The sequence below is a fragment of the Dasypus novemcinctus genome, chromosome 7 (assembly GCF_030445035.2).
Source record: "Dasypus novemcinctus isolate mDasNov1 chromosome 7, mDasNov1.1.hap2, whole genome shotgun sequence".
Lineage (NCBI taxonomy): Eukaryota > Metazoa > Chordata > Mammalia > Cingulata > Dasypodidae > Dasypus > Dasypus novemcinctus.
In genome coordinates, this window is record NC_080679.1 from 38,756,264 (window position 1) to 38,784,109 (window position 27,846).

Consider the following 27,846-nt stretch of genomic DNA (forward strand, 5'->3'; position numbering starts at 1 on the left):
CAATAGGTGTGAAATAATATCTCACTGTAGTCTTGATTTGCATTTCCCTAATAGCTAGTGTAGTAGTCAGCCAAAGGGGTACTGATGCAAAATACCAGAATTTCTTTTGGCTTTTATAAAGGGTATTTATTTGGGGTAGAAGCGTACAGTCACAAGGCTGTAAAGAGTAAGTTACTTCCCTCACCAAAGTCTCTTGCCACACATTGGAGCAAGATGGCTGGGGTCTCTGTGAGGATTCACCCTTTCTCTTCCTCCTTAGGCTCCATGGTTCCAGCTTCTTCCGATCTCAGTTGTAGGCTAGCATAAGGCTCATCTCTCTTCCCGGGCTTGTTTCTTTCTTGGTTTTCTCAGCTGTTCAGGGCACTGGTTTCTTCAGCTACAAACTATCAGGTGAATGACTCGGTTATCTCCCCAAGTCTCCAGCATTCAGAACTAAACTCTTTGTTCTCCTTCTCTTTGTGTTTCCTTCCCTTTCTTTGAGCATCCATTTTTTATAACCCACAAAGGGGGGGGGTGTCTCAAACCAACTCACCCTAATGATGTGGTTAAATAAAAGCCCTAATCTTGATTTAATAAAGTAAAAGTGAAACCTCTGAATCTAATAAAGTCTAATACTCCCAGAGGAACAGACCAGTTCACAAACACAATCCAATATCTATTTTTGGAATTGATAAAAAATACCAAACTGCCACAGCTAGTGATATTGAACATTTTTTCATACGTATTTTTCACCATTTGTATTTCTTCTTTGGAAAAATACCTGTTCAAATCTTTTGCCTACCACAAGGCTGTGAAGATATTTTCATACATTATCTTCTAGGAGTTTTATGTCCTGGCTTTTATATTAAGTCTTTGATCCATTTTTAGTTGATTCTTATATAGGGAGTGAGATAGGGGTCCTCTTCTTTGGTTATAGATACCCAGTTTTCCCAGCACCATTGGTTGAAGATACTATATTGTCCTGGTAACATGGTTTTGGTAGGTTTGTTGAAAACCAGTTGACCATGTAGGTGAGGGTTTATTTCTGGATTCTCAATTCTAGTCAACTGATCAATGTGTCTGTCTTTATGCACACACTGTGCTGTTTTGACCACTGTAGCTTTGTAATACATTTCAAGGTCAGGAGTGTGAGTCCTACTTAGTTCTTCTTTTTCAGGATGTTTTTGGCTATTTGGGTCCCATTTACCTTCAAGATAAATTTGGTAATTGACTTTGCTACTTCTGTAAAGTAGGCTGTTAGAATTTTTTTTTTCTTTTTTCCCCTCCCCATCCCCCCACCCTGCTGTTTTTTGCTGACTGTGTACATTCGCTGTGTGATCTTCTGTATCTATTTCTCTTTTTGTCTCCTCTTCTCATTTTTCTCCTCAAGGATTGACTGTTATTCGATCCAGGGGACCTCTGCTGTGGAGAGAGGTTTCCTGTCAGCTGCACCACCTCAGTTCCTGGTCTCTGCTGTGCGTCACCTCGACTCTCCTCTTTGACTCTCTTTTGTTGCGTCATCGTCTTGCGTGACTCACTTGTGCGGGCACTGGCTCACCGCATGGGCACTCACTTGCATGGGCACTTGGCTTGCTGCGCAGGCACACTTTCTCTCTTTTTTTTTTTTACCAGTAGACCCAAGAGATTGAACCTTGGTCCTCCCATATGGTAGGCTCCGGAAGCCCAATCACTTGAGCCACATTTGCTTCCCAGGCTGTTAGAATTTTGATTGGGATTGCATTGATGAATCTATAACTCAATTTGGGTAGGATTGATATTTTCACATGTAGTTTTCCAATCTGTAAACACCGAATATCCTTCCATTTGTTTAGTCTTCTTTGATTTCTGTTAGCAGTGTTTTGTACTTTTCTGAGTATGGTTCCTTACATCTCTGATTAAATTAATTCCTAGGTATTTGAGTCTTTTTGTTGCCATTGTAACTAAAATTTTTTCTAGATTTCCTCCTCAGATTGTTCATTACTAGTGTATATAAGTACCACTGGTTTTTGCATGTTGAACTTGTATCCTGCTACTTTGCTGAACTCATTTATTAGCTCTAATAGCTTTGTCGCAGATATTTTGGAATTTTTTAAATATAAAATCATGTCATCTGTGAATAGTAAGAGCTTTACTTCCTCCTTTCCAATCTGGATGCCTTTTATATCTTTTCCTTGTCTAAGTGCTCTAGCTAGAGCTTCTAGCATAGTGTTAAATAACAGTGGTGATAATGGGCATCCTTGTCTAGTTCCTGATCTTAGAGGGAAAGCGTTCAGCTTCTCTTCATTGAGTACAATATTGGCTGTGGGATTTTAATATACGCTGTTTACTGTGTTGAGGAATTTTCTTTCTATACCAATCTTTCAAAGTGTTCTTTCAAAAAAGAATGCTGAATTTTGTTGAATGCCTTTTTCGTGTCTTTAAAGATGATACTGTGCTTTTTTTCAATTTTTTAATGTGGAGTATTATTCTAATTGATTTTCTTGTTTTGAATCTTGCTTTCATACCAGAAATAAAACCCACTTGATTGTGGTGTATGATTCTTTTAATATACTGTTGAATCTATTTGCAAATATTTTATTGAAAATTTTTACATCTATGTTCATTAGAGAGATTGGTCTGTACTTTTCTTTAATCATCTTTATCCGGCTTTGGTATTAGGGTGATGTTGGCTTCTTAAAATGTGTTGAGTAATTTTACCTACCTCCTCTTCAATTTTTGGGAAGAATTTAAAACAGGATTGTGTTAATTCTTCTAGAAATGCTTGGGAGAATTCACCTGTGAAGCCATCTGGTCCTGGACTTTTCTTTGTTGGGAGATTTTTTTAATTTTTAAAGACACTTTAGATTACATAAATGTTACATAAAAAATATAGGGGATTCCCATATGCCCTACCCTCACCCCCTCCCACCCTTTCCCACATTAACAAAATCTTCCATAAGTATGGTACATTTGATGAACACATATTAAAGCATTGCTACTTACTGTGAACTATAGTTATACTCTGTCCTGCACAATTTTATAGGTTATGACAAAATGTATAATGGTCTGTATCTGACATTGCAGTATCATGCAGGACAATCCCCATGTCCTGAAAATGTACTGTTGGGAGGTTTTTTTTTTAAGATTTATTTTATTTCTCTCCCCATCCCCCCCATTGTCTGCTCTCTGTGTCCATTTACTGTGTGTTCTTCTGCATACTCTTGCATTATCAGGCGACACCAGGAAACTGTCTCTCTCTTCTGTTGCGTCATCTTGCTATGTCACCTCTCCGTGTGTGCAGCACCACTCCTGGGTGGGCTGCACTTTTTTAACATGGGGCGGCTCCTTGCATGTGGGGCTCCCCTACACAGGGGACACCCCTGCATGGCACGGCACTCCTTGCGTGCATCAGCACTGCACGTGGGCCAGCTCATCACATGGGTCAGGAGGCCCTCGGTTTGAACCCTGACCTTCCATATGGTAGGCAGACACTGTATCAGTTGAGCCAAATTTGCTCCCTGCTTCATGTATTTTGGGCACTCTGTTAGGTACATAGATATTTATGACTGTTACTCCTTCCTTGTGGATTGTTCCTTTTAATAATATATAAAGGCCTTCTGTATCTCATAATTTTTTTGCATTTAAAATCTATTTTGTATGATACTAGTATAGCTACCCCTACTCATTTTTGGTTGCTATTTGTGTGAAATATCTTTTTCTAGCCTTTCACTTTCAGCCTAGTTGTATCTCTGGGTCTAAGGTGCTGCTCTTGTAGACTGCATTGGATGGCTCATGTTTTTTTATTCATTCTGTCAGCCTGTATCTTTTGATTGGGGAGTTTAATGCATATTCACATTCAGTGTTATTACTGTAAATGTATTACTTCTACCAGTTATTTGACTTTCATATGTCATAGCTTATTTTCATCTGTCCTTTTACCCTTTTGGTTATCTTTATTATCTTTACTTCTACACTGTCTTCCAAGTCTCTCCTTTCTTTTCCTTTTGTCCAGCAGAACTCTCTTTAGTGCTTCCTGCAGAGCCGGATTCTTGTTTAAGAACTCTCTTAGTTTCTGTTTTTATTTGTATATATTTTAAACTCACCTTCATATTTGAAGGACAGTTTTGCCAGATAAGGAATTCTTGGCTGGCAGTTTTTCTCTTTCAGCATCTTAATTACATCATACCACTGTCTTCTCACCTCCATGGTTTCTGATGAGAAAGTTGCACTAAGTCTTTACTGTACATACCTTGGATGTGATGGTTTGCTTTTCCCTTTCTGCTTTCAGAATTTTTTCTTTATCATTAGCATTTGACAATCTGAGTAGTAAATGTCTTGGAGTAGGTCTGTTTGGATTTATTCTGATTGGAGTATACAGTACTTCTTGGACATGTAAATTCATGTCTTTCATGAGAGTTGGGAAATTTTCAGCCATTATTTCCTCAAATACTCTTTCTAACTCTTTTCTCTTCTCCTTCTCGAACTCCCATGGCATGTATGTTGTTGTACTTTGTGCTGTCATTCAACTCCCTGAGCCCCTGCTCAATTTTTTCCTTTCAAGTTTTCAGATTCATCTTTGTGCTTGCCCAGTGTCTACCTGATGTCCTTTATCTCTTTAGCCATATAGTCTTTCAGCTCCTTGATTTATTTGATTTAGGAAGTTTGTATAAACATCTTTGGTTTCTTCCTTTTTCTTAGTATGACTTGTAATTTTTGCTGATGTCTAGGCATCTGATTATGGTGGTGAATTTGCTCTGATACTCATTTTTTCTCTCTTGCATAGGGATTTAGTGATGCATGGCTTTGTGTTACTGCTATTCCTCGATTCTTGATTCAAGTTGTTATAGGTCTTTAGGATTGTCCCTTTATAGTTGCTAAAATCAGGGCCATGGACTCAGTAATGTGTTACAGACCAATTTCCTTTGAGAAGGAGGCTGTGGAGGCTCGAAAAAGCCTCTTTTATTTATTTACTTTTGTAAGTTTTTACATGGACTTTCTTGCTCTGCCAGCAGATGCGCTCTTCCGCTGACCTCTCTGTCACACCCTAGTGGGAATGTGTTCACTGTTAACTCCTACTGGGTGGGTGGTAGGGATAAAGTGTGATGGAGAATTCTCCCTCAGGGTGGAATGTTCAGAACCAAGCCTGGAAAATCAAACTTTCTCTGAGGCTGCTCTCTTCCCTTGCCCCCTCCTGGGAGAAAATAAATTCCACTCCCCTGTACATTGTCAACAACCAGTCTAGGTCAGTAGGGAGGGTGTTTGAGAAGGTAGGGTCTCTTCAGTACTCTTGAGGCTCCCAGGGCAAACAATGGCAGGGCCTGACCCAGCCTGGAAGACTGTGATTTGTGGGACACAGCAGACCAGATTTGTTGGCCAAAAATTCATTTGTCCAAAGGCTATGTCCCACTCTATCCCCTTTCCTGGGGAGGCAAACCCCTGCAACCTCCCTGTAGCTGCTGGCCAGGGGCCAGAGAACTCAATGCTGTCTGTCTGCTGCGAGACTGGAGAGTGGGTACCAGTGGCTGCAGTTGAAGCTTTCACTCAGATGAGTGTTCTTTGCCTCTCTTTTTCCTGGTGTCCTAAGCCCTGGAACAATTGTCCGAACAGTTTCTTCCTGTCCTCCAACTATTTTTCTAGGAGAGAGGTGAGTCTGTGTCTCTTTAATCCTCGCATCTTCCTGGAAGCCCCCTTGTTTGGGTTTTGTTTTATGTTTCTGTTTTGTCTTGTTTCTTTAATGTAGCCTTTTACTTGTTTTTTGGGGGAAGATTAGTGCAGCCTGCCATACTGTCATTGACAGAAATCCACTTAACTTTTTAAATAAAAAAATTAATTCTAACTTATGTATTTATTATAAAATATTGGAGTATCCTTATTATTTTCATTTTCTTTATTATTCTTATTATTAACTAAGTCAATAATCGGTAACTTTTTAAATTGATCCACAATATGCCTAAACCTACCTTCACAGCTTTATCACAAAGTATGTTTATAATTCAGTCAGTGTGATCTCTTTTGTAAACATATTACCATGTATTTATCATTTATTAAGCTCTTATGTCTTTTCCAAGAATGTCTATTTTATTGGTAGTTGACCACCAATATATTTACTTAATTTTTTTTTAATGTTAAGGATTTTTGAATAAAAAGATTTCTTTTTATATTCAACAGATCTTTTTTTTGTGCTTACCATGTGAGGAAGCAATTGAAGGTGAATAAAATACTGTCCTCACATTTGAGAAATTTAAAATGTATTTAAAAATTAAGTGTACCAAAAGGTAAATGGAACTAACTATTGTAGGAAAGGCATAATCATAGTAAAAATATTTTATGCCAACAACTGTAATAGGAATTTGAAAGTTTTCTCTATTCATCGTATGTAACAAGCACTATTGTGTTTGCTTTAATGAAGAGATTCTTGGGGAAAATGTGACTTATGGACATCACATATCTACAATGATAGAGCCATGACTCAAGCATGCATTTATCTACCAACTTCAGTAATTCATACTCCTCTATATCTATGTGCTGCATGTGAAATATTTATTAAAATGCTGAATTCATAACCCTTTTTTTATTTGCTTCTGGATTCAGTTTGCCAGTAATTTGTTGAAGATTCTTGTATCTATATTCATAGGGAATATCAGTCTGTATTCTTTTGTTGTGATATCTTTGTCAGGTTTTGGTATCATGATAATACTGGCTTTATAAAATGAGTTGGGGGAAGCAGACTTGGCCCAAAGGATAGGGCATCTGCCTACCACATGGGAGGTCCAAGTTTCAAACCCCAGGCCTCCTTGATCCATGTGGAGCTGGCCCACGCTCAGTGCTAATGCGCTCAAGGAGTACCATGCCATGCAGGGGTCTCCCCCATGTAGGGGAGCCCCACGTGCAAGGAGTGCCCCATAAGGAGAGCTGCCCAGGGTGAAAGAAAGTGCAGCCTGCCCAGGAATGGCGCCACACACACAGAGAGCTGACACAGCAAGATTATGAAAAAGAGACACAGATTCCCGGTGCCGCTGATAAGGATAAAAGCAGTCACAGAAGAACATACAGCGAATGGACACAGAGAGCAGACAACTGGCGGGGGGTAGAAATAAATAAAAAATAAATCTTTAAAAAATAAAATAAAATGATTTGGGAAGTGTTCCCTCTTATTTATTTATTTATTTTTTAAAGGTTTGGTATTATCTTTAAAATTTGGGGGGAAGTGGATATGGCTCAAGCATTTGGGCTCCCATCGTATGGGAGGTCCAGGGTTTGATTCCCAGGGCCTTCTGGTGAAGGTGAGCTGTCCCACGTGGTGAGCTGGCCCAGGTGGAGAGCTGGTGCAGCAAGATGACACAACAAAAAGAGACACAGAGGAGAGACAATAAGAGACAGCAGACCAGGGAGCTGAGGTGGCACAAGAGATTGAGCACCTCTCTCCCTCTCCAGAAGGTCCCAGGATCAGTTGCCAGTGTCACCTAAAGAGAAGACAAGCAGACACAGAAGAAATCACAGTGACTGAACACAGAGAGTGGACTACCGTGGAGGGAGGGGGGGAGAATAAATCTTTTAAAAAAACTTTCATATTGGGGAGCAGATGTAACTTAAGTGATTGAGCAACTGCTTCCCATATACTAGGTCCTGGGTTTGATCCCTAAAAAGAAACAAACAAATGAAAAACTCTCTTTGGGAAGCAGATGTAGCTCAGTAGTTGAGTGCCTACTTCCCATAGATAAGGTCTTGGGTCCAATCCCTGGTATCTTCCAAAAAAAAAAAGTTTTGTATAATCCACCATGACTACTTCTGGTCCTGGATTTGTTTTACTGTGTAGAAAGTTTTCTCAGTTCCTTTATTTATTATAGGTCTATTCAATTCCTTTACTTATTAAAGGTTTATTCATATTTTGTGTTTCTTTTGGAGTTAGTTATAGAAGTTTGTGTCTTTCTAGAAACTTAGCCAGTTCTAGCCAACAAAAAAAATCTCTATTACTGATTTGTTGGCGTACAGTTGGTCATAGTATTCTCTTATAAACCTTTTTATTTCTGTAGAGTGTAATGTCCCTTCTTTCATTCTTGATTTTGATCGTTTGAGTCTTCTTTTTTCCTTTGTCAGTCTAGTTTAAAGGGTTATCATAACGAGCTTCCAGTGTCATCAATTTTTCTCTATTTATACTTATTCTGTTCTCTTTTTTTCCCATTTATTTCTGCTCCTGTCTTTATTATTTCCTTCCTTCTGCTTTTTCTGTGGGTTACGGGTGGGGACTGTTTAGTTTTCTCTTCTTTCTTTAGTTTATTATGGTTATGTTATTGCTTTGTAGTCTTTCATAATCTAGATGATTACATCTATAAATATACTTAATTTTTTTTACTAGAGAAATTGTGGGTTTACAGAACCAATCATGCATTTAATAAAAGATTCCTGTATACCACCCTGCCACCAAAACTTTGTGTTGTTGTGGAACATTTGTTATAATTGATGATAGCATTTTTTTGAAATCGTACTGATTTTTTTTAAACAGTAGTTACATTTGTTACAGTTGGTGAAAAATTATTAAAATAGTACTACTTTGATTTTGGCTCTTCTTAATATAGGCATTTAGGGCTATAAATTTCCCCCTCAGCAGTCCTATAGCTGCATTCCGTAAGTTTTGATATGTTGTGTTCTTATTTTCATTTTACTCTCTTTTGAGGTGGTAACTAATTTCTCTTACAGCTTTTTTCTTGACCCACTGATTAAGAAAAAGAGGGTGTTGTTTAACTTCCATATATTTGTGCCTATTCTGGTTCTCTGGCCCTTACTAATTTCTAGCTTCATTCATTGTAGTTACAGAAATTGCTTTGTATAATTTCAGTCTTTCTAAATTCATTGAAACTTGTTCTGTGACCTAGCATGTGCTCTATCCTGGAAAATGGTTCATGAACACTCAGCAAGAATGTATATTCTACTGTTTTTGAGTGTAATGTTCTGTATATGTCTATCAGGTCTATTTCCTTTAACGTGTTATTCAAGGTCTTTGTTTCTTAATTGACCCTCTGTTGAGATGTTCTAATGGTAATAATGGTATGTTGAAGTCCCCCACTGTGACTGTAGAAGTATCTTGTTTCTCCCCTTATTTTTGCCAGTGCTTGCCTCATGTATTTTGGGGCACCCTGATTAGGTACATATTTATAATTGTTCTTTCTTCTTGGTAGATTATCCCCTTTATTAATATATAGTGTCCTTCTTTGTCTCTTACAACAGTTTTGCATTTAAAGTCTATTTTGTCTGATATTGGTATAGCTTTCACTTTCACTTTTGAAAAAGTGAAAAAGTACCCTACTCAATAGGAGAAAGTATTTGGGAGCCACTTTTCTGGTCTAATACCCAGCATATATGAAGAAATTTTGCATATCAATAATAAAAAGACAAATAATCCATTTTAAAAATGGGTGAGAGATTGGCCCGTTTGACACTTTCCCAAAGAAGAAATACAAATGGCTAAAAAAATATGAATATATGCTCAACATCACTAGCTATTAGGGAAATGCAAATCAAAACTACGAGATACCATTTTATACATACTAGACTGGCTGCTAATTAAAAAAACAAACAGAAAACTGCAAGTGTTGGAATGGATGTGAGGGAATGGGAACACTCATTCACTGCTGGTGGAAATTTGCAGCCACTGTGGAACAGTTTGGCGGTTTTTCAGGAAGCTAAGTTTAGAATTGCCATACGGACTAGTAATCCTACTATTACAAAGTGGGATCCCAGAAGAATCGATTCCAGAAGTTTCAGTCCCAGAAGAATTGAAAGCAGGGACATCAACAGCTATTTGCACACCAGTATTCATCATGACATTATTTATAATTGCCAAAAGTTGGAAGCAATCCATTTGTCCTTCAGTGGATGACATAAGGAAGAAATACAACCACAGACCAACATAGACTTATTATTGTAGTAACAAAAAAACTTGCAAAATTGATATAAAGATAGTAGTTACCAGAGGTTCTAAGGGAGGGGGAGGGAAGAATAGGTGGAACATAGGGTTTTTTTTTAATCCGCCCCCACCCTTGCGGTTTTTTGTGTGCTGTCTGCTCTCTGTGTCCATTCGCTGTACCTTCTTCTGTGTCTGTATTTTTATTTCCCCTCCCCCCTTGTGGCTTGCTTGCTCTCTGCTCTCTCTGTCCATTCACTGCAGGCTCTTCTGTGTTCTCTCTTGTCTCCCTTCTTTTTTGTTGCGTCACCTTGCTGGGTCAGCTCTCTGTGGCATCTGTGGGCCAGGTGGCGCTCTGTGGAGTGCGGGCAAACCGAGGGCCTCCCATATGGTAGATGAGAGCTCATATGATTGAACCACAGCCGCTTCCCAACATAGGGCATTTTTAGGGCATTGGAATTATTCTGCATGATATTGCAATGACAGGTACAGGCTGTTATACATTTTGTCAAAACCTGTAAAACTGTACAGTGCAAAGTGTAAACCATAATGTAAACTATAGACCTTGGCTAGTAGCAATGCTTTATTAATAATATTAGTTCATCAGTTGTAACAAATGTACCACATTAATATAAGATAGTATTAATAGGCAAAAATGTGGGAGGGGGAGAGGGTAGGTATATAGGAATCCCCTATACTTTCAATGTAACTTTTCTATAAAAGTTCTAAAACTTCTCTGAAAATAAAGCTTTTAAAAAACTACATAGTACTACTATCTATCTCCATAGATTACATTAGGTGTATTTTTTTTTCCACATGCCACCCTATTATTAGCACCTTGTAGTAGTACATTTGTTATAATTCATGAAAGAACATTCTTATCCTTGTCCTATTAACTATAGTCCATAGTTTGTGGATGTTGTTTTCATTTTCATTAGTCTCAATGAGTCTTAATTTCTCTTGTGATTTATATTTTGAGCTATTGATTATTTGGACTGTGTTGTTAATTTCCACATATGAATTTCACAGATTTTCTTTCAATGTTTTTTTTTAATATTTATTTACTTCTCCCCCCCCCCCCCCCACCCCGTTGTCTGCTCTCTGTGTCCATTTGCTGTGTGTTCTTCTGTGTCTGCTTGTATTCTTATCAGGCAGCACTGGGGATCTGTGTCTCTTTTTGTTGCATCATCTTGCTGCATCAGCTCTCTGTGTGTGCGGCACTACTACTGGGCAGGCTGCGGTTTCGCGTGGGGCGGCTTTCCTTGTACAGGGACCACTCCTTGTGTGGGGGGGCACCCTTTGTGGGAGCATCTCTGCGTGGGCCAGTATACCTTGCACACAGCAGCACTGAGCGTGGGCCAGCTCACCATAAGAGCCAGGAGGCCCTGGGTATTGACCTCTTGGACCTCCCATATGGTAGGTGGACGCTCTATCTGTTGAGACACATCCGCTTCCCTCAATGTTGATTTCTAATTTCATTCCATTGTGGTTGAAGAACTTACTTTTTATGATTTCAGTCCCTGTAAATTTACTGCTACTTATATTATGACCTAACATATGGTCTATTCTAGAAAAAGTTCCATGTACACTTAAGAAGTGTTGTATCGTGCTATTGTTGGGTGGATTGTTTTATAAGTGTCTATTTGGTTTAGTTAGTTTATAGTGTTAAGGTCCTCTCTTTCTTTTTTTGAGCTTTCCCTAGTTCTATCCATCACTGAAATTAGGTATTGAATTCTGCAACTATTTTTGTTGAGTTGTCTCTTTTCACCCTTTAGTCCTTTGGTTTTTTTGGGTTTTTTTTTTGTTGTTTGTTTTTTTTAGTCTCCCTCGCCTTGCGGCTTTTTGCTTGCTGTCTGCTTTCTGTGTCCATTCACTGTGCGTCTGTGCATTCTTCTGTGTATTTTATTTTATTTCTCTCCCCCCCTTGCAGCTTGCTTTCTGTCTGCTGTCTATTCGCTGTGCATTCTTCTGCGGTTTTTTTTTTTTTTTTTGCTCGTCTTTACCTTTTTGTTGCGTCACCTTGCTGAGTCGGCCCTCTGCAGTGCTTGCGGGTCAGTGGCTCTCTGCAATGTGCAGGAGAGCCTGCCTTCACAAGGAGGCCACGGGATGCAAACCCAGGGCCCCCTATGTGGTAGACGGGAGCCCAATCGATTGAGCCACAGCAGCTTCCCAGTCCTTTGGTTTTGCACTGTGTATTCGGTGCTGTGTTGTTAAGTTCATGTAGGGTTCCCCTCCCCCCAATTTATTTATTTTTGTTAGCAATGTAGATTTCAGAAAAATCATACAGAAAATACAGAGTTCCCATATGCCCAACCCTCCCCCCATTATTAACACCTCACATTACAATGTGTGGTACATTCGTTACAACTGATGAAAGAATATTATAATTGTACTGTTAACTGTATTCCATAGTTTACACTAGGGTTCAGTGATTGTGTTGTAGTCCTATAGTTTTGGTTTTTTAAAAAATTTTTATTCTAGTAATATATATGCAATTTAAAATCCCTCCTATTAACCATATTCATATATATAATTGAGTGTCGTTAATTATGTTCACAATGTTATGCTACCATAACCAACATCTATCACTAAAACTTTTCCATCACCCCTATGGTGGTTTGAAACTGTATGTACCCCAGGAAAACATGTTTTTAAGGTTAATCCATTCCTGTAGGTGTGAACCCATTGTAAGTAGCATATTTTGTTTAAGTATTAATACTTAAGGTATGGCCCACCTTACTTAGGATGGGTCTTAATCCTATTACTGGAGCCCCTTATAAACTAGATGAATACTGAGAGAGAGAGAAAGCCATGGAAATAAGAAGCTAAAGTCAAGAAAACCCAGAAGAGAAGGGAAAGACCAGCAGATAGCCACCAGTGTGCCTTTCCACGTGACAGAGAGGCCAACGTTCACTGGCATCTGGTCTTCAGGAAGAAAGCATTGCCTTGATTTGGACATTTCCCCAGCCTCAAAACCATGAGTGAATAAATTCCCATTATTTAAGTCAAACTGTTTCATGGCATTTGCTTTAAGCAGCCTAGGAAACTAACACCACCCTATATAGAAGCTTTGTACAATTTAAGCATTAACTCCCCATTCTCTACCCCACCCAGCCTTTGGTAACCTTGTATTCTAGTTTCTGACTCTATGAATTTGCTTATTCTAATTATTTCATATGAGAGATATTATACAATATTTGTCCTTTCATGTCTGGCTTATTTCACTGAACATGATGTCTTCAAGGTTTATCCATGTTGTCATTCACATGTATCAGAACTGCATTCCTCCTCTTTATAGCTGAATAATATTCCATTGTATGTATTTACCACATTTTATGTATCCATTCATCTGTTGATGGACATTTAGGTTGCTCCATCTTTTGGCAATTGTGAATAATGCCACTAGGAACGTTGGTGTGCAAATATCTGTTTGAGTCCTGCATTCGTTGTTGTTGTTGTTGTTTTCAGATATACACCTAGAAGTGGGATTGCTGGGTTATATGATAATTCTATACTTAACTTTCTGAGGAACTGCCAAACTGTTTTCCACAGTGGCTGCACCATTTTACATTTATGAACAATGAATGAGTGTTCCTATTTCTCCACATCCTCCAACACTTGTAATTTTCCCTTGTTTTTAGTTGTAGACATTCTAGTGGGTTTGAAAGGTAGTTTGTTGTGGTTTTGATTTGCATTTTCCAGTGGCTAATAATGTTGAGTATCTTTTCATGTGCTTATTTGCCATTTGTATGTCATCTTTAGAGGAATGTCTATTCAAGTCCTTTGCCCATATTTTAATTGGGTTGTTTGTCTTTTTGTTGCTGAGTTACAGGATTTCTTTATAAGATTTAATAGATATTAAATCCTTATGGGATATGTGGCCAAATATTTTCTCCCATTCTGTAACTTGTCTTTTTACGTTTATGATGTCCTTTGATGTACAAAAGTTTTTAATTTTCATGAGGTCCCATTTATCCATTATTTTGTTGCACCTGCTTTGTTGTAATGTCCAAAAATCCATTACCCAACACAAGGTCCTGAAAAACTTCCTTGTGTTTCCTTCTAGGAATTTTATGTTTTTAATTATTATACCTTCCTGATTGATGCTTATATTATGCCCACTGTAATAGTTTCCTGATTGCTACATCAAATACAAAATGGATTGGCTTAAAAATGGAAATTTATTGGCTCAAGATTTTGAGGCCAGGAGGCATCAGCCAGGTTGTTTTCTCTGCTGATGACTGACATTCTGGGACCTGGTGCCAGTGATCCTTGGTCCTTGGTTTTTCTGTCACATGTGTCTTCCTGTTTTCCACAGGACTGCCAATGCAAAGTACCAGAAATGGGACTTTCCTAATGGGAAATTTATTAAGGTAAAAGCTTACAGTTCCAAGGTTATGAAAATGTCCAAATATAGGCATCATCAGAGATGCTTTCTCACCACAGTAAGCTATTGGTGATCCTGCCGTCTTGCCATGTGGCAAGGCAAGGTGGCAGCCAGTTTCTGCTTAGGTGTCTGCCTTCCCCTTAGTACTCAGTATCTCCCAGAGCCCAGCTGTGGGTGGTCAGGCAGATGGCTCATCTCTTCAGCCTTGAGCTGCTCTGTGGGCACAGCCTCGTGGGAGCTTCATGCATCAGCTTTGGCTCCTAGCCATTCTTGAGTCTTCTGTCACATGGCAGGGTCAAAATGGTAGCTTCCTTTTTCTTTGTCTTTCTGTGTATTCTCCCTTTATATAAGACCCAGGAAGAGGGCAGAGACCCAACCTGTGTCACACCTCACTGACATAGTCAAGTCAAAGTAATCTGATTAAGGTTTCTTTTTTTTTTTTTTTTTTTTTAAAGATTTATTTATTTATTTAATTTCCACCCCTCCCCTGGTTGTCTGTTCTTGGTGTCTATTTGTTGCGTCTTGTTTCTTTGTCTGCTTTTGTTTCTTTGTCCGCTTCTGTTGTCGTCAGCGGCACGGGAAGTGTGGGCAGCGCCATTCCTGGGCAGGCTGCACTTTCTTTTTCACGCTGGGCGGCTTTCCTCATGGGTGCACTCCTTGCGCATGGGGGCTTCCCCACGCGGGGGACACCCTTGCGTGGCACGGCACTCCTTGCGCACATCAGCACTGCGCATGGCCAGCTCCACACGGGTCGAGGAGGCCCGGGGTTTGAACCGCGGGCCTCCCATATGGTAGACAGACGCCCTAACCACTGGGCCAAAGTCCGTTTCCCTGATTAAGGTTTCTTAATAGGTTAGCTTAAGAACATAATTTTCTGGAGGCAAAAAAGACAAACCAGGACACATAGCAATGCATATAATGGGATCTTCTCCTTTCTCTTCTGGGTTCCATTACCTTCCCACTTCCATCTTCTCTCTGAGGCTTCTCTTTCTGTGGCCTTCTCTATGAGGGCTCCAGTGATAGGATTAAGAACCATCCTGATTCTATTGCTCCACACCTTAGCTGTAGTAACTTTATTGTATGGTCCTATTTACAATGGGTTCACACTTACAGGAATGGATTAAGATTATCTTTTCTGGAGTACAGAACTCCAAGCCACCAAGTCCTCTTTATCTCTGGTGCCATTTTTGGTTTAAAGTCTGTCTTGTCTGATGTTGTATAACCACTAGAGCTCTTTCACAGTTGTTGTTTGGACGATGTATAGTTTTCCATCCTTTTACTTTCAACCTATATGTGTCTTTGACTCTAAAGTGTGTCTTTTCTAAACAGTGTATAGTTGGATTAGCTTTTTGTCTATTCTGCCAGTCTCTGCTTTTAATTGGAGTGTTTAACTCATTGTCATTTGATGTAACTGTAGATAAGATATGATTCTGACATTTTGCTATTTGTTTTTAATATTTCTATATTGTTTTCGCTTTTGTTCTTCTGTTCTGTTATTACTGCTTTTTTTTTGTGTTAAATGTTTTCCATTGTTCCCATTTTAATCCCCTCACCATTTCTTTGACGATTTTTTTTGTGTTATTTTCTTTGTGGTTGCCCTGTGATTGCAATTGAACATCTTAATTTATAATAATCTAGTTCAGATTAATACCAATTTAATTTCAGTGCATACAAAAACTTTACTATTGTCTAGTTCCACACCCCTTCTCCTTTGTTCTATGGCCATAGAAATTATATTTTTTTAAAAACACAGATTCATAATTTTTGTGTTACATAGTTTACTTTTAAGTTAGAAAAGGGAAAAAAGAATTAGAAATAAAAATATATTTATATTGTCTTTTATGTTTGCTCATGTAGTTACCATTACTATTACTTTTTATTTCTTTTACTATGTAGTGTTCTGTCACTTCAGCCTGAAGTCCCATAAGTTTTTCTTATAGAGCACATGTGATAGTGACACAGTCCCTAAGTTATTGTTTATCAGAGAATGTCTTAATTTCTCCTTTATTGTGGCAGGACAGTTTTGCTGGATATAAAATTCTTGGTCAATAGTCTTTCTCTTTCAGCAATTTGAATATGCCATCCCTTTGCCTGCTGACCTCTGTAGTTTTTATGAGAAATTAGGTGTTAATCTTATTAAAAATCCTTTGTACCGGTTGGGTTGCTTTGCTTTTGCTGTTTCGTGATTCTCTGTCTTTTCTTTTTGACAGTTTGATTAGAGTGTGTCTAGGTGTAGATCTTTGAGTTTATTCTATCTGGATTTTCATTGAAGTTTTGGATGTTAGTGTTATTCATCAAATTTATGAAGTTATGCCATTATTTATTCAAATATTCTTGCTGTGCCATTCTCTGCTTTCCTTCTGGGACTGCGTTTATGCATATATTGATATGCTTCATGATGTCCTACATGTGTATGAGGCTCTGTTCAGTTTTAAAGGGATTTTTGTTTATTTGTTTTCAGTCACTGTTCAATTTTTTTATTCTTTTGTTCTTTCTGTTTCTCAGACTGGATAATCTCTATTTACCTATCTTAAAGTTTTCTTTCTTTTGCCTTCTCAGATCTTCTGTTGAGCCTTTCTAGGGAATGGTTCTTTTCAGTTATTGTGCTTTGCAACACTAGAATTTCTATTTGTTATTTTTTAGTATACATAATTTTATTTGTTTATTCTATTTGGTGACATAAAATTCCTTTATAGTTCCTTTAAAAAAGAACTATAAAGTTTCATATATATATAGTTTCCTTCAGTTTTTCAAACATATTTGAAATATATAGTTAAAATTCTTTGTCTAATAAGTCCAACATCTGGGCATTCTCAAGCAAAGTTCTTATTGATTGCTTCATTTTCTATGTATGGGCAAAGTTCCTGTCGATTGCTTCATTTTCTATGTATGGGCCATACTTTCTTGTTCCTTTGTATGTCTGATAATTTTTTGTTGAAAACTGAAAATTTTAAATGATATAATATATTGACTCTTTTTTTTTCTCTCTCTCTTTCCCTGCCCCCTCCCCAGTTGTCTACTCTCTGTGTCCATTTGCTGTGTGTTCTTCTGTGTCCGCTTGTAGTCTTGTCAATGGCACCCAGATTCTGTATGTCATTTTGTTGTGTCTTCTTTTTTTTTAAAAAAAAAGATTTATTTATTTATTTAATGCCCCCCGCCATTGTCTGTTCTCTGTGTCTATTTGCTGCGTCTTGTTTTTTTGTCCGCTTCTGTTGTCGTCAGCAGCACAGGAAGTGTGGGCGGCACCATTCCTGGGCAGGCTGCACTTTCTTTCGCGCTGGGCGGCTCCCCTTACAGGTGTACTCCTTGTGCATGGGGCTCCCCTACGCGGGGGAAACCCCTGCGTGGCACGGCACTCCTTGTGCGCATTAGCACTGCGCATGGGCCAGCTCCACACGGGTCAAGGAGGCCCGGAGTTTGAACCGCGGACCTCCATGTGGTAGATGGACACCCTAACCACTGGGCCAAGTCCGTTTCCCTTGTTGTGTCTTCTTGTTGTGTCAGCTCTCCTTGTGTATAGTGCCATTCCTGGGCAGGCCACACTTTTTTTTCACGCTGTGCTGCTCTCCTTACAGGGTGCACTCCTTGTGTGTGGGACTCTCTACATGGGGGGCACCCCTGTGTGGCACGGCACTCGTTGTGTACATCAGCACTGCGTGTGGGCTAGCTCATCACATGGGTCAGGAGGCCCTGGGTTTGAACCTTGGACCTCCCATGTGGTAGGCAGACGCCCTATCCGTTGGGCCAAATCCACTTCCCTATTTGACTCTTGAAATCGAATTTTGCCCCTTCTCCAGAGTTTGTTGGTATTGTTATTTGGTTGTTTAGTGACTTTTCTGAATTAATTCTATAAAGTCTTTATTCTTTTTGTATATGTGGCCTTGAAGTCTCTCTGTCTGATTAGCACAGCAGTCATAGAATGATTAGACAGAGATTTCCTTAAATGCCTAGAAACACAAATTTTCTCAGTCTTTGCCGAAGGACTCTTGTGTTTTGGGGGCAGCTCTTCAACACTACGTGCTAAGCAATTTACAAGTTTGCCTCAGCCTTCACTTGCCTTTTGAACAGAGCTTGAAGATTAGCCAGAGGTGAGACCTCAGAACCTTCTCTGGTCTTTCCTGAGCATGCACATAGCCATTCATATATGCATGGACCTCTAGATTCCCAGTAATATGCCATTGTTTAGAAAGCTTTCTATAGGTATCTCATTCCCCACCTTTTCCTTTCCAGGTTTTTGGTATGCCTGTGGTTTATCCCAGCTATTATTCACCAATCTTTGACAGCTTTGATGTTCAACAGTTGCCTCTGATTGCTTTCAATAAATGCCGCCCATGGAAAAGGCTGTTCACACTAGGGAATTCCAAGTCAGGTCAGATAAAGACAGCCTATGACTTGTCTTCCATGAAACTACCAGATAGGTTAAAAAATGACAGTTCCCTGATGATTCTGAAAGAACTTCTGCCTAATTTTCTCCATCCATTGATTTCTAGGTATCTGGTTTTTACTGTGGTTACTGGCTGTTGCATTTGAAGGCTAGTAGCAGTGGTGGGGGTGGGTGTGGGGAACGACAACAACGATGACACATGGCGACGGGATGACACAGGTGTGGGGAATAGGACAAAATAAAACACAGATTTCACTGTTCTTATAGTGTGTCGTTTTTTTGAAAATATTTTTAATTTTCCATTGAATTTCTTTTGTGCCTTTGTCAAAAATTAATTGACCATATAAGTGTGAACCTTTTCTAAATTCAATTTGGTACCTGTCAATTTTATAATATTTTAGGCAATTCCTCACTCTTTTAATTAGTGTGATTTTATGATAACTCTTGAAATTTGGTGATGTATATCCTAGAATTTGGTTCCTTTTCAACATTATTTTGACTAGGCTGTATGTATTATATTTCCACAGAAATCAGTTTGCCATTTTCTGCAAATTAGCCTGTTGGGATTTTTATTCTTATTATGCATTAATAAGTGGAGAATTTGACATTTTAATAATAGTAAGTCTTATAATCTGTGAATATGGAATAGTGCTTAATTTTTGGTATGCAGGTCTTCTACGTATTTTATTAAATTTATCCTGAAGTATTTTTTGTTTTTGATAACCATTCAAACTGAATTTTAAATACAATTTTAATTTCCAATCATTTGCTCCTTAAATGTATGAGTAAAATTTGTTGTTATATGACCTTCAATCTTTTTTTTTATTTAGAGAGATATATTAGTTTTATTATGATGATGATGATTACATAATGAATGCTGTTCTACTCTTTTGACTCCTGGGGCATGGTTGTAGCCTCTCCTGGGAGATGACCTTCAATCTAGATCATATATATTGCAATTTTGATCAATGTGTTTATTATAGTTTGCATGTGTGTGTGTATGAGTATAAACAAATCCCTTATGATTTTTTTTTCAAACAATTATGTAATTTGTGAATAAAGACCGTTTCACTTCCTCCCTTCCAGTCTTCATGCCTTTTTTTGCTTTTTCTGTGCTTCTTGCACTGGCTAGGATCTTCAATATAATGTTAAATATAAAGTGAGAACGAACGTACTTGTCTTGTTTCTTTTTCTTTGGGTAAAATATTCACAGAGTTTTGGTTTAAAATATTTTTTATTTATACGGATTCCATTTATTTCCTTTTCGTGTCTACCTGATCACTCCTGTCCGCTTTTTGTTGCTTTCTTGTCTTTGCTAATCCATCCCTTGAACATGCATTTCATAGATAATGTAGATAATGTTATATTCTGTATCTGATAATTCCAATATTTGGGTTCCTTGTAAACTAAATCTGACATTTATTTTTTCCGTATCTCATACAATGGCTTACCTTCTCATTTGCATGGTAATCCTGGATTGTGAAGTCCTGTACTTATCCTCATCTTGTTGTTAGGCTATGGCTTTAGGTCCTGTGTTCATGCTCCTATCAGCATGTACCCTGAGCACATGCATGTCTTCCATTTGTTCATCACTTCCTACTTTAGTTTCTGTTCAGAATCACTCTTTTTTCTTTAAAAAAAATTTTTTTTAAAAATTTGAGCAGTTTGGGGAAGAAATTTCCTCTATTTTCTTTAAGACCAACAGTGCATCCATAAGTATATTTTATCCAGTATGTATTTGCTTTACGGTAGAAAAATCCCATGAAATATCTAATCTGCCATATTGCCATAGGTGTTTTCACTCTTTTAGTTTGTTCGTTTAAACTATTTTCTCCGTGTGGATGATTCCCAAATCTTTTTCTCATGTCTGATCTCTCTTCTCAGCTTGAACTATGTACAGGAAATTTCTCATCAGATAATGTCAAGACCCTAAATATAGCATTTCTAAAATTAAACTCATTTCCTCAATACTTGTGCCTCTTTGATTTCTGTAATTTTGTCAGAGGTATTACCTATTTGCTGCTGCTGTTATAATAAAATAAAATGAATTTTATTTGGAGAATTTCATGTTATTTTAGTTTGCCAAAAGGCTACTGATGGAAAGTACCAGAAATCTGCTGGCTTTTATAATAGAGATTTATTTAGGGTAAAAGCTTACAGTTCCAAGGCCATGAAAAATCCAACTCAAGGCACCATAAGAGGTGCTTTCTCACCAAAGTGAGCTGCCACTTGTTGGCAACAAGATGGAAGGTGATCTCTGCCTGGTCTCTGCCTTCCTCCTGGCGTCTTCTCTCAGGCTCAGCTGCTCTACTTTATTCTAGATTTTAGCTGTAAACTGTCAGCAGTAAGGTTCATCTTCTCTTAAACTGCTCCATGGGCCCAGCCTCTTGGGGGCTTTGTGCTTAAGCAATCTTTCCACTCACATTGCAGAATCAAATATACCAGCTCCCCTTTTTCCCTCTGTCTGAGTGAGTTCGTTTATATCAGACCCAGCTAGAGGGGGCAGGGACTCAACATGAATCATGCCTCACTGATGTAACCCAGTCAGATGGGCCTCACACTCAAAGGAATGGATTAGTTTTAAAAAATCTTTTGCTTTTTGGGATTCACAGTATTCAAAATGTCACACATGCCATGCTTTGAGACTACAGAAAATCCTGGAATTTTAAAAAATCAGCTTTGGAATGTACTGCTCTATTTTTGGGATCTTTATTAGTGAGCCAATGGAGCACTGATGCAAAATAACAGAAATCTGTTGGATTTTATAAAGGGTATTTATTTGGGGTAGAAGTTTACAGTTACCAAGCCATAAAGCACATGTTACTTCCTCACCAAAGTCTGTTGCCACGTGTTGGAGCAAGATGGCTGCTTGTGTCTGCAGGGGTCCAGCCTTCCTCTTCCTCTCGTGGTTCCATGGTCCCAGCTTCTTCCGATATCAGCTATAGGCTGGGATAAATCTCATCTCTCTCTTCCGGGACTGGTTCTTCTCTGGGCTCAGCTGCTTTGTTCTTTGCATAAGGTCAGCTATAGACTCTGAGGTGAACAGCTCGTCTCTCTTCCCAGATCCTTTGCTGGATCTAATGGAGCCTTCTCTCCTTCCTCACATATCTACTTCTCTGAATGTTTACTTCCCAGGCTCCAGGATTGAAACTCTCAACTCCCTTCTCTACAGTGTAGGTTCTCTGTGAGTTCCTGCCCATTGGGACCCAATGCCTACTGACGTGGCCCAATCAAAGCCTTAATCATTATTTAATCAAGTAAAAGTAAAACCTCCAATATAATCTAATATGCCCAGAGGAACAAACCAGTTTATAAACATAATCCAGTATCTATCTTTGGAATTCATAAACAATATCAAACTATCTCTAGGGTCATTAGTAGCACTTAAATAATATTTGTATTTATATTGTGATTTCACCTGTATCTTTTTTTTAAAGTTCATAGGATTTTCTAATTTGTGGCCTGATTTTTGTATCATTGGTCTACTATCCCACAGTTTTAGTTACTGATGCTATCCTCTTTTGAATTGTCTAACTTTTTGGATCCGTGAAATTGCACTGCAAACTCCAACATTTTGTCTCCCTGCATAATGCCTAGTATAATTGTAGACACACATAAATGTTGAATGTTGACTAAAAGAAAAGATTGAGGTAAGATCCTTCTATTTACATATCTGTAGTAGCAACTATACTGAGGAGAACATTATTCTTAGGAGAAATATTAAATAGAGGTTTACAGAGTAGCCTATTATGGGCTGTTTGAGAAGAGAAACCAACCAATGATTTACAGAAGTTTATAAGATGATATATAGTTGGTAGTGTCAAATATGTGGTAGTTGTGATAGAAGAGAAAGTAAGACAGGTCAGTTTTTCAGTCTAGTGTGCATTATTCTGAACAGTAGAAAGTGAGATCGCATTTGTTCCATAGAAAAGTGACCTTTTTAATCTCCTGGTGGTAGGTATTGCTATCTAATGACAGCATTCTTTCTTGTTGAGCCTGGGTGTCCCCTCAGCATCCTTTCAATACAACACTCCAGCAAGGACCACCAATCACTAGATATTTGTATCTGAGAGAAAAATTTCTATGTGAAATCACTGATCTATGAAATGCTGTCTAGGATATCCTGTAGTTAAAAAAAAAAAAAAATCATTTTACAGTAGAATGATTGTGATCCCCACAATCACAATTCTTAAGTGCTTAGCAATGAAAGAGTAGTTAAAAACCAGTACATCTAAAAGGACAGCTGTTGGTAATACACTGTTAGAATTCATGGCACTCTTTCTGGTATGACTTGTATTCTGTGAAGATATGCTAAATGTTTTCTCATAACTACCATGCCGTTTACTCAGACTTTTTAGTAAATAAAGATAAATTCTTTTTCCCCCCAAGAGTCCTTAGTCACTTAAAATTTGGAAGGCACTGATGCATTAATTGTGGCATGCTAAGAAGGTTAAGTTTCATAAGCATTGGGTTGTCTCCACTGCCTGGCTTATTGTCTGTCATACTTATTTTCAGCTCATTTGGAGTTTCCTTACTCTAATTTTGTTAAGTACATGTTCACAGCCCACAGAAGTTTTGAACCTGTGCAGTCAGCCACCCTTCCTCATCCTTTTATCCCTTTTCTAAAATGAGCCTAGAGTGTAATCAGGTTTTCATTTCTCCCTGCTCTCTCCAGGTCTGATGACGATGATTTGGAGAGTAGGAGCTCAAGGGTGACCCAACTTTGCACTTACTTTCAGCAGAAATATAAGCACCTCTGCCGCCTGGAGCGGGCAGAATCCCGTCAAAAGAAATGCCGGCATACATTTAGGAGAGCCCTGCTGCAGGCGGCCAGTAGAGAACCGGAATGTACTGGTCAGTTAATACAAGAACTGCGGAAAGCTGCATGCAGTCGAACCAGGTGAGGGCCATACAGAGGCACCTATTCCTGAGGAACTTGCCTCAGATTGTTTTCTGTATTTTTTGAGAGGAGAGTTGAACAATGGGAGATAAGAATCTAATCCTGAAAGTTTAAGCATTGTATTTTGGTTTTGCTGCTTAGATAAAGTTCTGCACAGATGGAAAGATAATACTGCCATAAACTGATAGTAAATTAAAACGAAATTTTCCTGGAGTTTTCTTAACTTAGGAAATAATTTTTGAATTTAAAAGGCTTGGTTCTTTATTGAACTTACTTTTTTATTTGTTATTTTTTCAGAGGACAATCCTAATTATATGAGACTAGGGAAAAAATGTTACCAGTTTTGTATATCAAAATATTAGTGGTAGTTATCTCTAGATGTTGGGATTATTGATAAAGTTAAGAAAAAATTCTTAGGCTGTATATTCTGATTTTTCTATAATGATCATGAGTCACTTGGGGGAGAAGTGTTAAAATTAAATAACTAAAATATCATTTTACTTTGTACTATTATTTTTCATACATGGCTACAATTTTTTTTTTTAATTTAGTTTTGTATATTTAGTTTTTCAGTATGTTCGCTAAGTATCCTAATTTTCGGTTGTGAATCTTATAAAAATACTATGCCTTTAAGAGTTTCCTACTTCTTGGCATATTTAAAGTTGTTTAAAAAATGCTTGCATGTCTAATATATTGTTCAGAATGGCTGCAGCCTCTGGATCTTCCCTTGCTCCAAGCTCCAGTCCTCTTTGGGAAAGGCAGTGTCTGTTCTAGAACATCCTTTAGGTCTCAGCTTACATACATCTTTCACAGAGAAACATCCCCTGAATCCCTTGACTATGTTGGGTCTTCCTGTTATATATGTTTATAGTACTCTATACTCTGGTTCATTTTAGAATTTTATACTTATATTACTGTCTGTCTCCCATACTAGACAGTAATTTCTATGAAGGTAGGAACAGTCTCAATTTTGTTCTTAAATCTCCAGTGTTGAATGAATGAAAAGAACAGTGAAGGTCTGTTCCTGATTTGTTTAAAGACTTCACTTCGACACAGGTTAAATCAAAACCCTAGTTCCACAAAAACATTTAAAAAAACACCAGTAAATATTTTCGAAATTAAATCTTTAATGGCCACCTTTTAATATGTATCCCTTAAAATGTAGTTTAGATACAAGTGGATTAATGTTAAGGCATTCTTATTTCAGTGGAACAAGCCACTGAAATAGCTTTAAGTATGTAAACACAAATTTAAGTACTGTATAGCTAGAAATTCTCCTGTGACTAGTATTATTTGTGTGTTGTATCCTTCATATGTTGTTTGTGTGGAAACTTCATTGGTTTTTTTGTTTTTTCTTTTTAAAGATTTATTTACTTATATCTCTCCCCTCCCCACCCCGGCCCTGGTTGTCTGTTCTCTGTGTCTATTTGCTGCATCTTCTGCTTTGTCCGCTTCTGTTGTTGTCAGCGGCACAGGAATCTGTGTTTCTTTTTTGTTGCGTCATCTTGTGTCAGCTCTCCGTGTGTGCGGCGCCATTCCTGGGCAGGCTGCACTTTCTTTCGCGCTGGACGGCTCTCCTTATGGAGCATACTCCTTGTGCGTGGGGCTCCCTTACTCAGGGGACACCCCTGCGTGGTGTGGCACTCCTTGCACGCATCAGCACTGCGCATGGGCCAGCTCCACACAGGTCAAGGAGGCGGGGGGTTTGAACCGCGAACCTCCCATGCGGTAGACGGATGCCCTAACCATTGGGCCAAGTCCGCTTCCCAAAACTTCATTGTTTGTATGATATGTTACAGCATACAAAAGGGAAACCCATAGTAATTTTTTTCTTACTGTTAACTTTTAAAAAATTGTTAGAGAAGTTGTGGGTTTACAGAATAATCATGAATAAAATATAGGATTCCCATGTACCACCCTATTATTAACATCTTGGTGTGGTAAGTTTATTATAATTGATGGAAGAACATTTTTATAATTGTACTATTAATTGTAGTTCACAGTTTAACTTTGGGTTCACTGTTTGTTGTGCAGTTCCATGGATTTTTTAAAAAATATTTTATTCTAGTCCCATATATACAACCTAACATTTCCCTTTTTAACTACATTCATATGTATATTTCAGTGCTGTTAAATATGTTCACATATATACAAATCTATCTTATACATAATATATAAAGTTTTAGTAATTCTCCCCATGTTTTGTTTGGGATACTTCAATAAAAAGTCTTTCTAGGGAAGTAGATTTGGCTCAACAGATAAGAGCATCCACCTACCATATGGGAGGTCCAGGGTTCAAACCCAGGGTCTCCTGACCCATGTGATGAGCTGGCCCACGCGCAGTGCTGCCATGCGCAAGGAGTGCCATGCCACGCAGGGGTGTCCCTGGCTTAGGGGAGCCCCACACGCAAGGAGTATGTCCCATAAGGAGAACCACCCCGAATGAAAAAGCACAGCCTGCCCAGGAGTGGCGCTGCATACACAGAGAGCTGACGCAGCAAGAAGACGCAACAAAAAGAGACAGAGATTCCCGGTGCCACTAACAAGAATGCAAGCGGACACAAAGAACACACAGCAAATGGACACAGAGAGCAGACAATGGGGCCTGGGGAAAGGGAGAGAAATTAAAAAATAATAAATCTTTTTTAAAAAAGTCTGTCTAACATCATGTCAGGCATTTTTAACCTTATTTATCCATAGGAATACTGAAATTCTAATTTGAGGTTAAGAGGCAGATTGGTGAGTTGGAATGTTTGCAATTTTAATAAAATGAAACAGGCTTCTTTGGATATTTAGAATTAATAAAATGAGGGAATAATTGCACACTAGGCTTCTTAGACGGTGAAACAAACAATGAAAATTATCCCTTTAGTATAGAGAGCTATCTTCTATTTAAATCTTCTCCAAGAGAATTTGGACTTTGTTGCCCAAATGGTAAAGCTTTATTTATTTGAAATTGCCTATCTTTTTTACAAATGCTAAATTAATAATGTAAACACTTTTTTTAGGAACAATATACAAAACTGTTAAAAAGAAAACTTTTTAGTTCCATAAGGACCCGCTTCCCTACTCTTGAGATCTTGACAAATATTGTAGAATTCTTAATTAAAGCAAGTTTTGTGGCAACTCTGGTTGCTTTTTGTGTTTACTGTTTATATTAAAATAATCATTGTAATGGAAGTATTGTTTTATTTAGATTTTATATACATTCATATGTAATTTCGACCTTTCTTAGTGTGAATCATTCCATAGAAGCCCTTAGAAAGGTACTAAAAACAAAACAACTCAAAAAAACTTTTTTGATACCTGACTTTTGACTCAGTGCATTAAGTAGATTCTTTTTCCAAATGCAGATATGTTTAAATGCCTAGTAACTTGTGATGCTCTATGTCACATTGGTAAGAATTTTTTTTACTTCTAAGAATTTAAATATTATATATTTGCATTTTTTATACTTGTATAAAGAAAACTGTGGAAAGATACACAAACTAATAAAATGAATAGTTATTGTAGAGAAGAAATCAGGGGACAAAGGTGCGATTTTTCACTGCCTAGCTTTTCATTCTTTAATTTTTTTTTTTAACCATGTGAATAAAATTTAAAAATAAGATATATTTAAATGTTGTGTATATGATGGAGATAGCATTTAAATAATGGAATATGGAATTATTCCTATAATAGAGTTTTAAAAAATGCCCAAAACGAGTACATTTTGGAGGATGAGAGTGAATCAGTTATTATATCTGCATATCAGTACCTCCTTCCCCATATATTAGGTCAAGTTTTTTTTGCAGGTTTACTGTTTAGCAGCATGAGATAAATCATAATGATGATAATAATAACAGTGGTTAGTAAATAGGAACCATTGACTGTTTACTATGTTCTTTACTATGTATGATAAGTATTTTAACTGGACGATGTCTTTGGGTACTCAAAACAACCCTGTCAGCTAAAGGTACACTTATCTCCACTTTACAGTGAGGAAATTGAGGTTAAGTGAGGCTAAATAACTTGCCCAAGGTCACACAGCTAGTAAGATGTAGAGCTGAGATTCAAAATCGGATCTGTTCAAGTCTCTTGTTCTTCATTACTTTTCTCTACTGCCTCTTTGGGAAGTAAACGGGACCAAAATGTTACTTAAAAGAAAAAAATGGAAATAAACATAATTGAAATCTATTCTGATGTAATAATTTGCTTTGTCAGTTGATCAGGGAAATAAAGAACAGATAATTGTTGCACCTAATTTCTTTAACTCATATTTGTATTTTAAGTAATGAATATATGTATTATATATAGTTAAAATGTGGATGTAACGA

The 27,846-nt window shown here is 37.9% G+C and overlaps 1 protein-coding gene across 8 annotated transcripts in view; it reads left to right on the forward strand.

Moving 5' to 3' along the window:
• INO80D (INO80 complex subunit D) overlaps nucleotides 1-27,846 on the forward strand; it is a 92,503-nt gene that overhangs the window by 44,098 nt on the left and 20,559 nt on the right. For all 8 annotated transcript variants that reach the window (XM_004461912.5, XM_058300303.2, XM_004461915.5 and 5 more), the window contains one exon: nucleotides 23,306-23,530. In XM_004461912.5, the coding sequence (XP_004461969.1) occupies nucleotides 23,306-23,530 (225 nt within the window). The remainder of the gene's footprint in view (nucleotides 1-23,305; nucleotides 23,531-27,846) is intronic.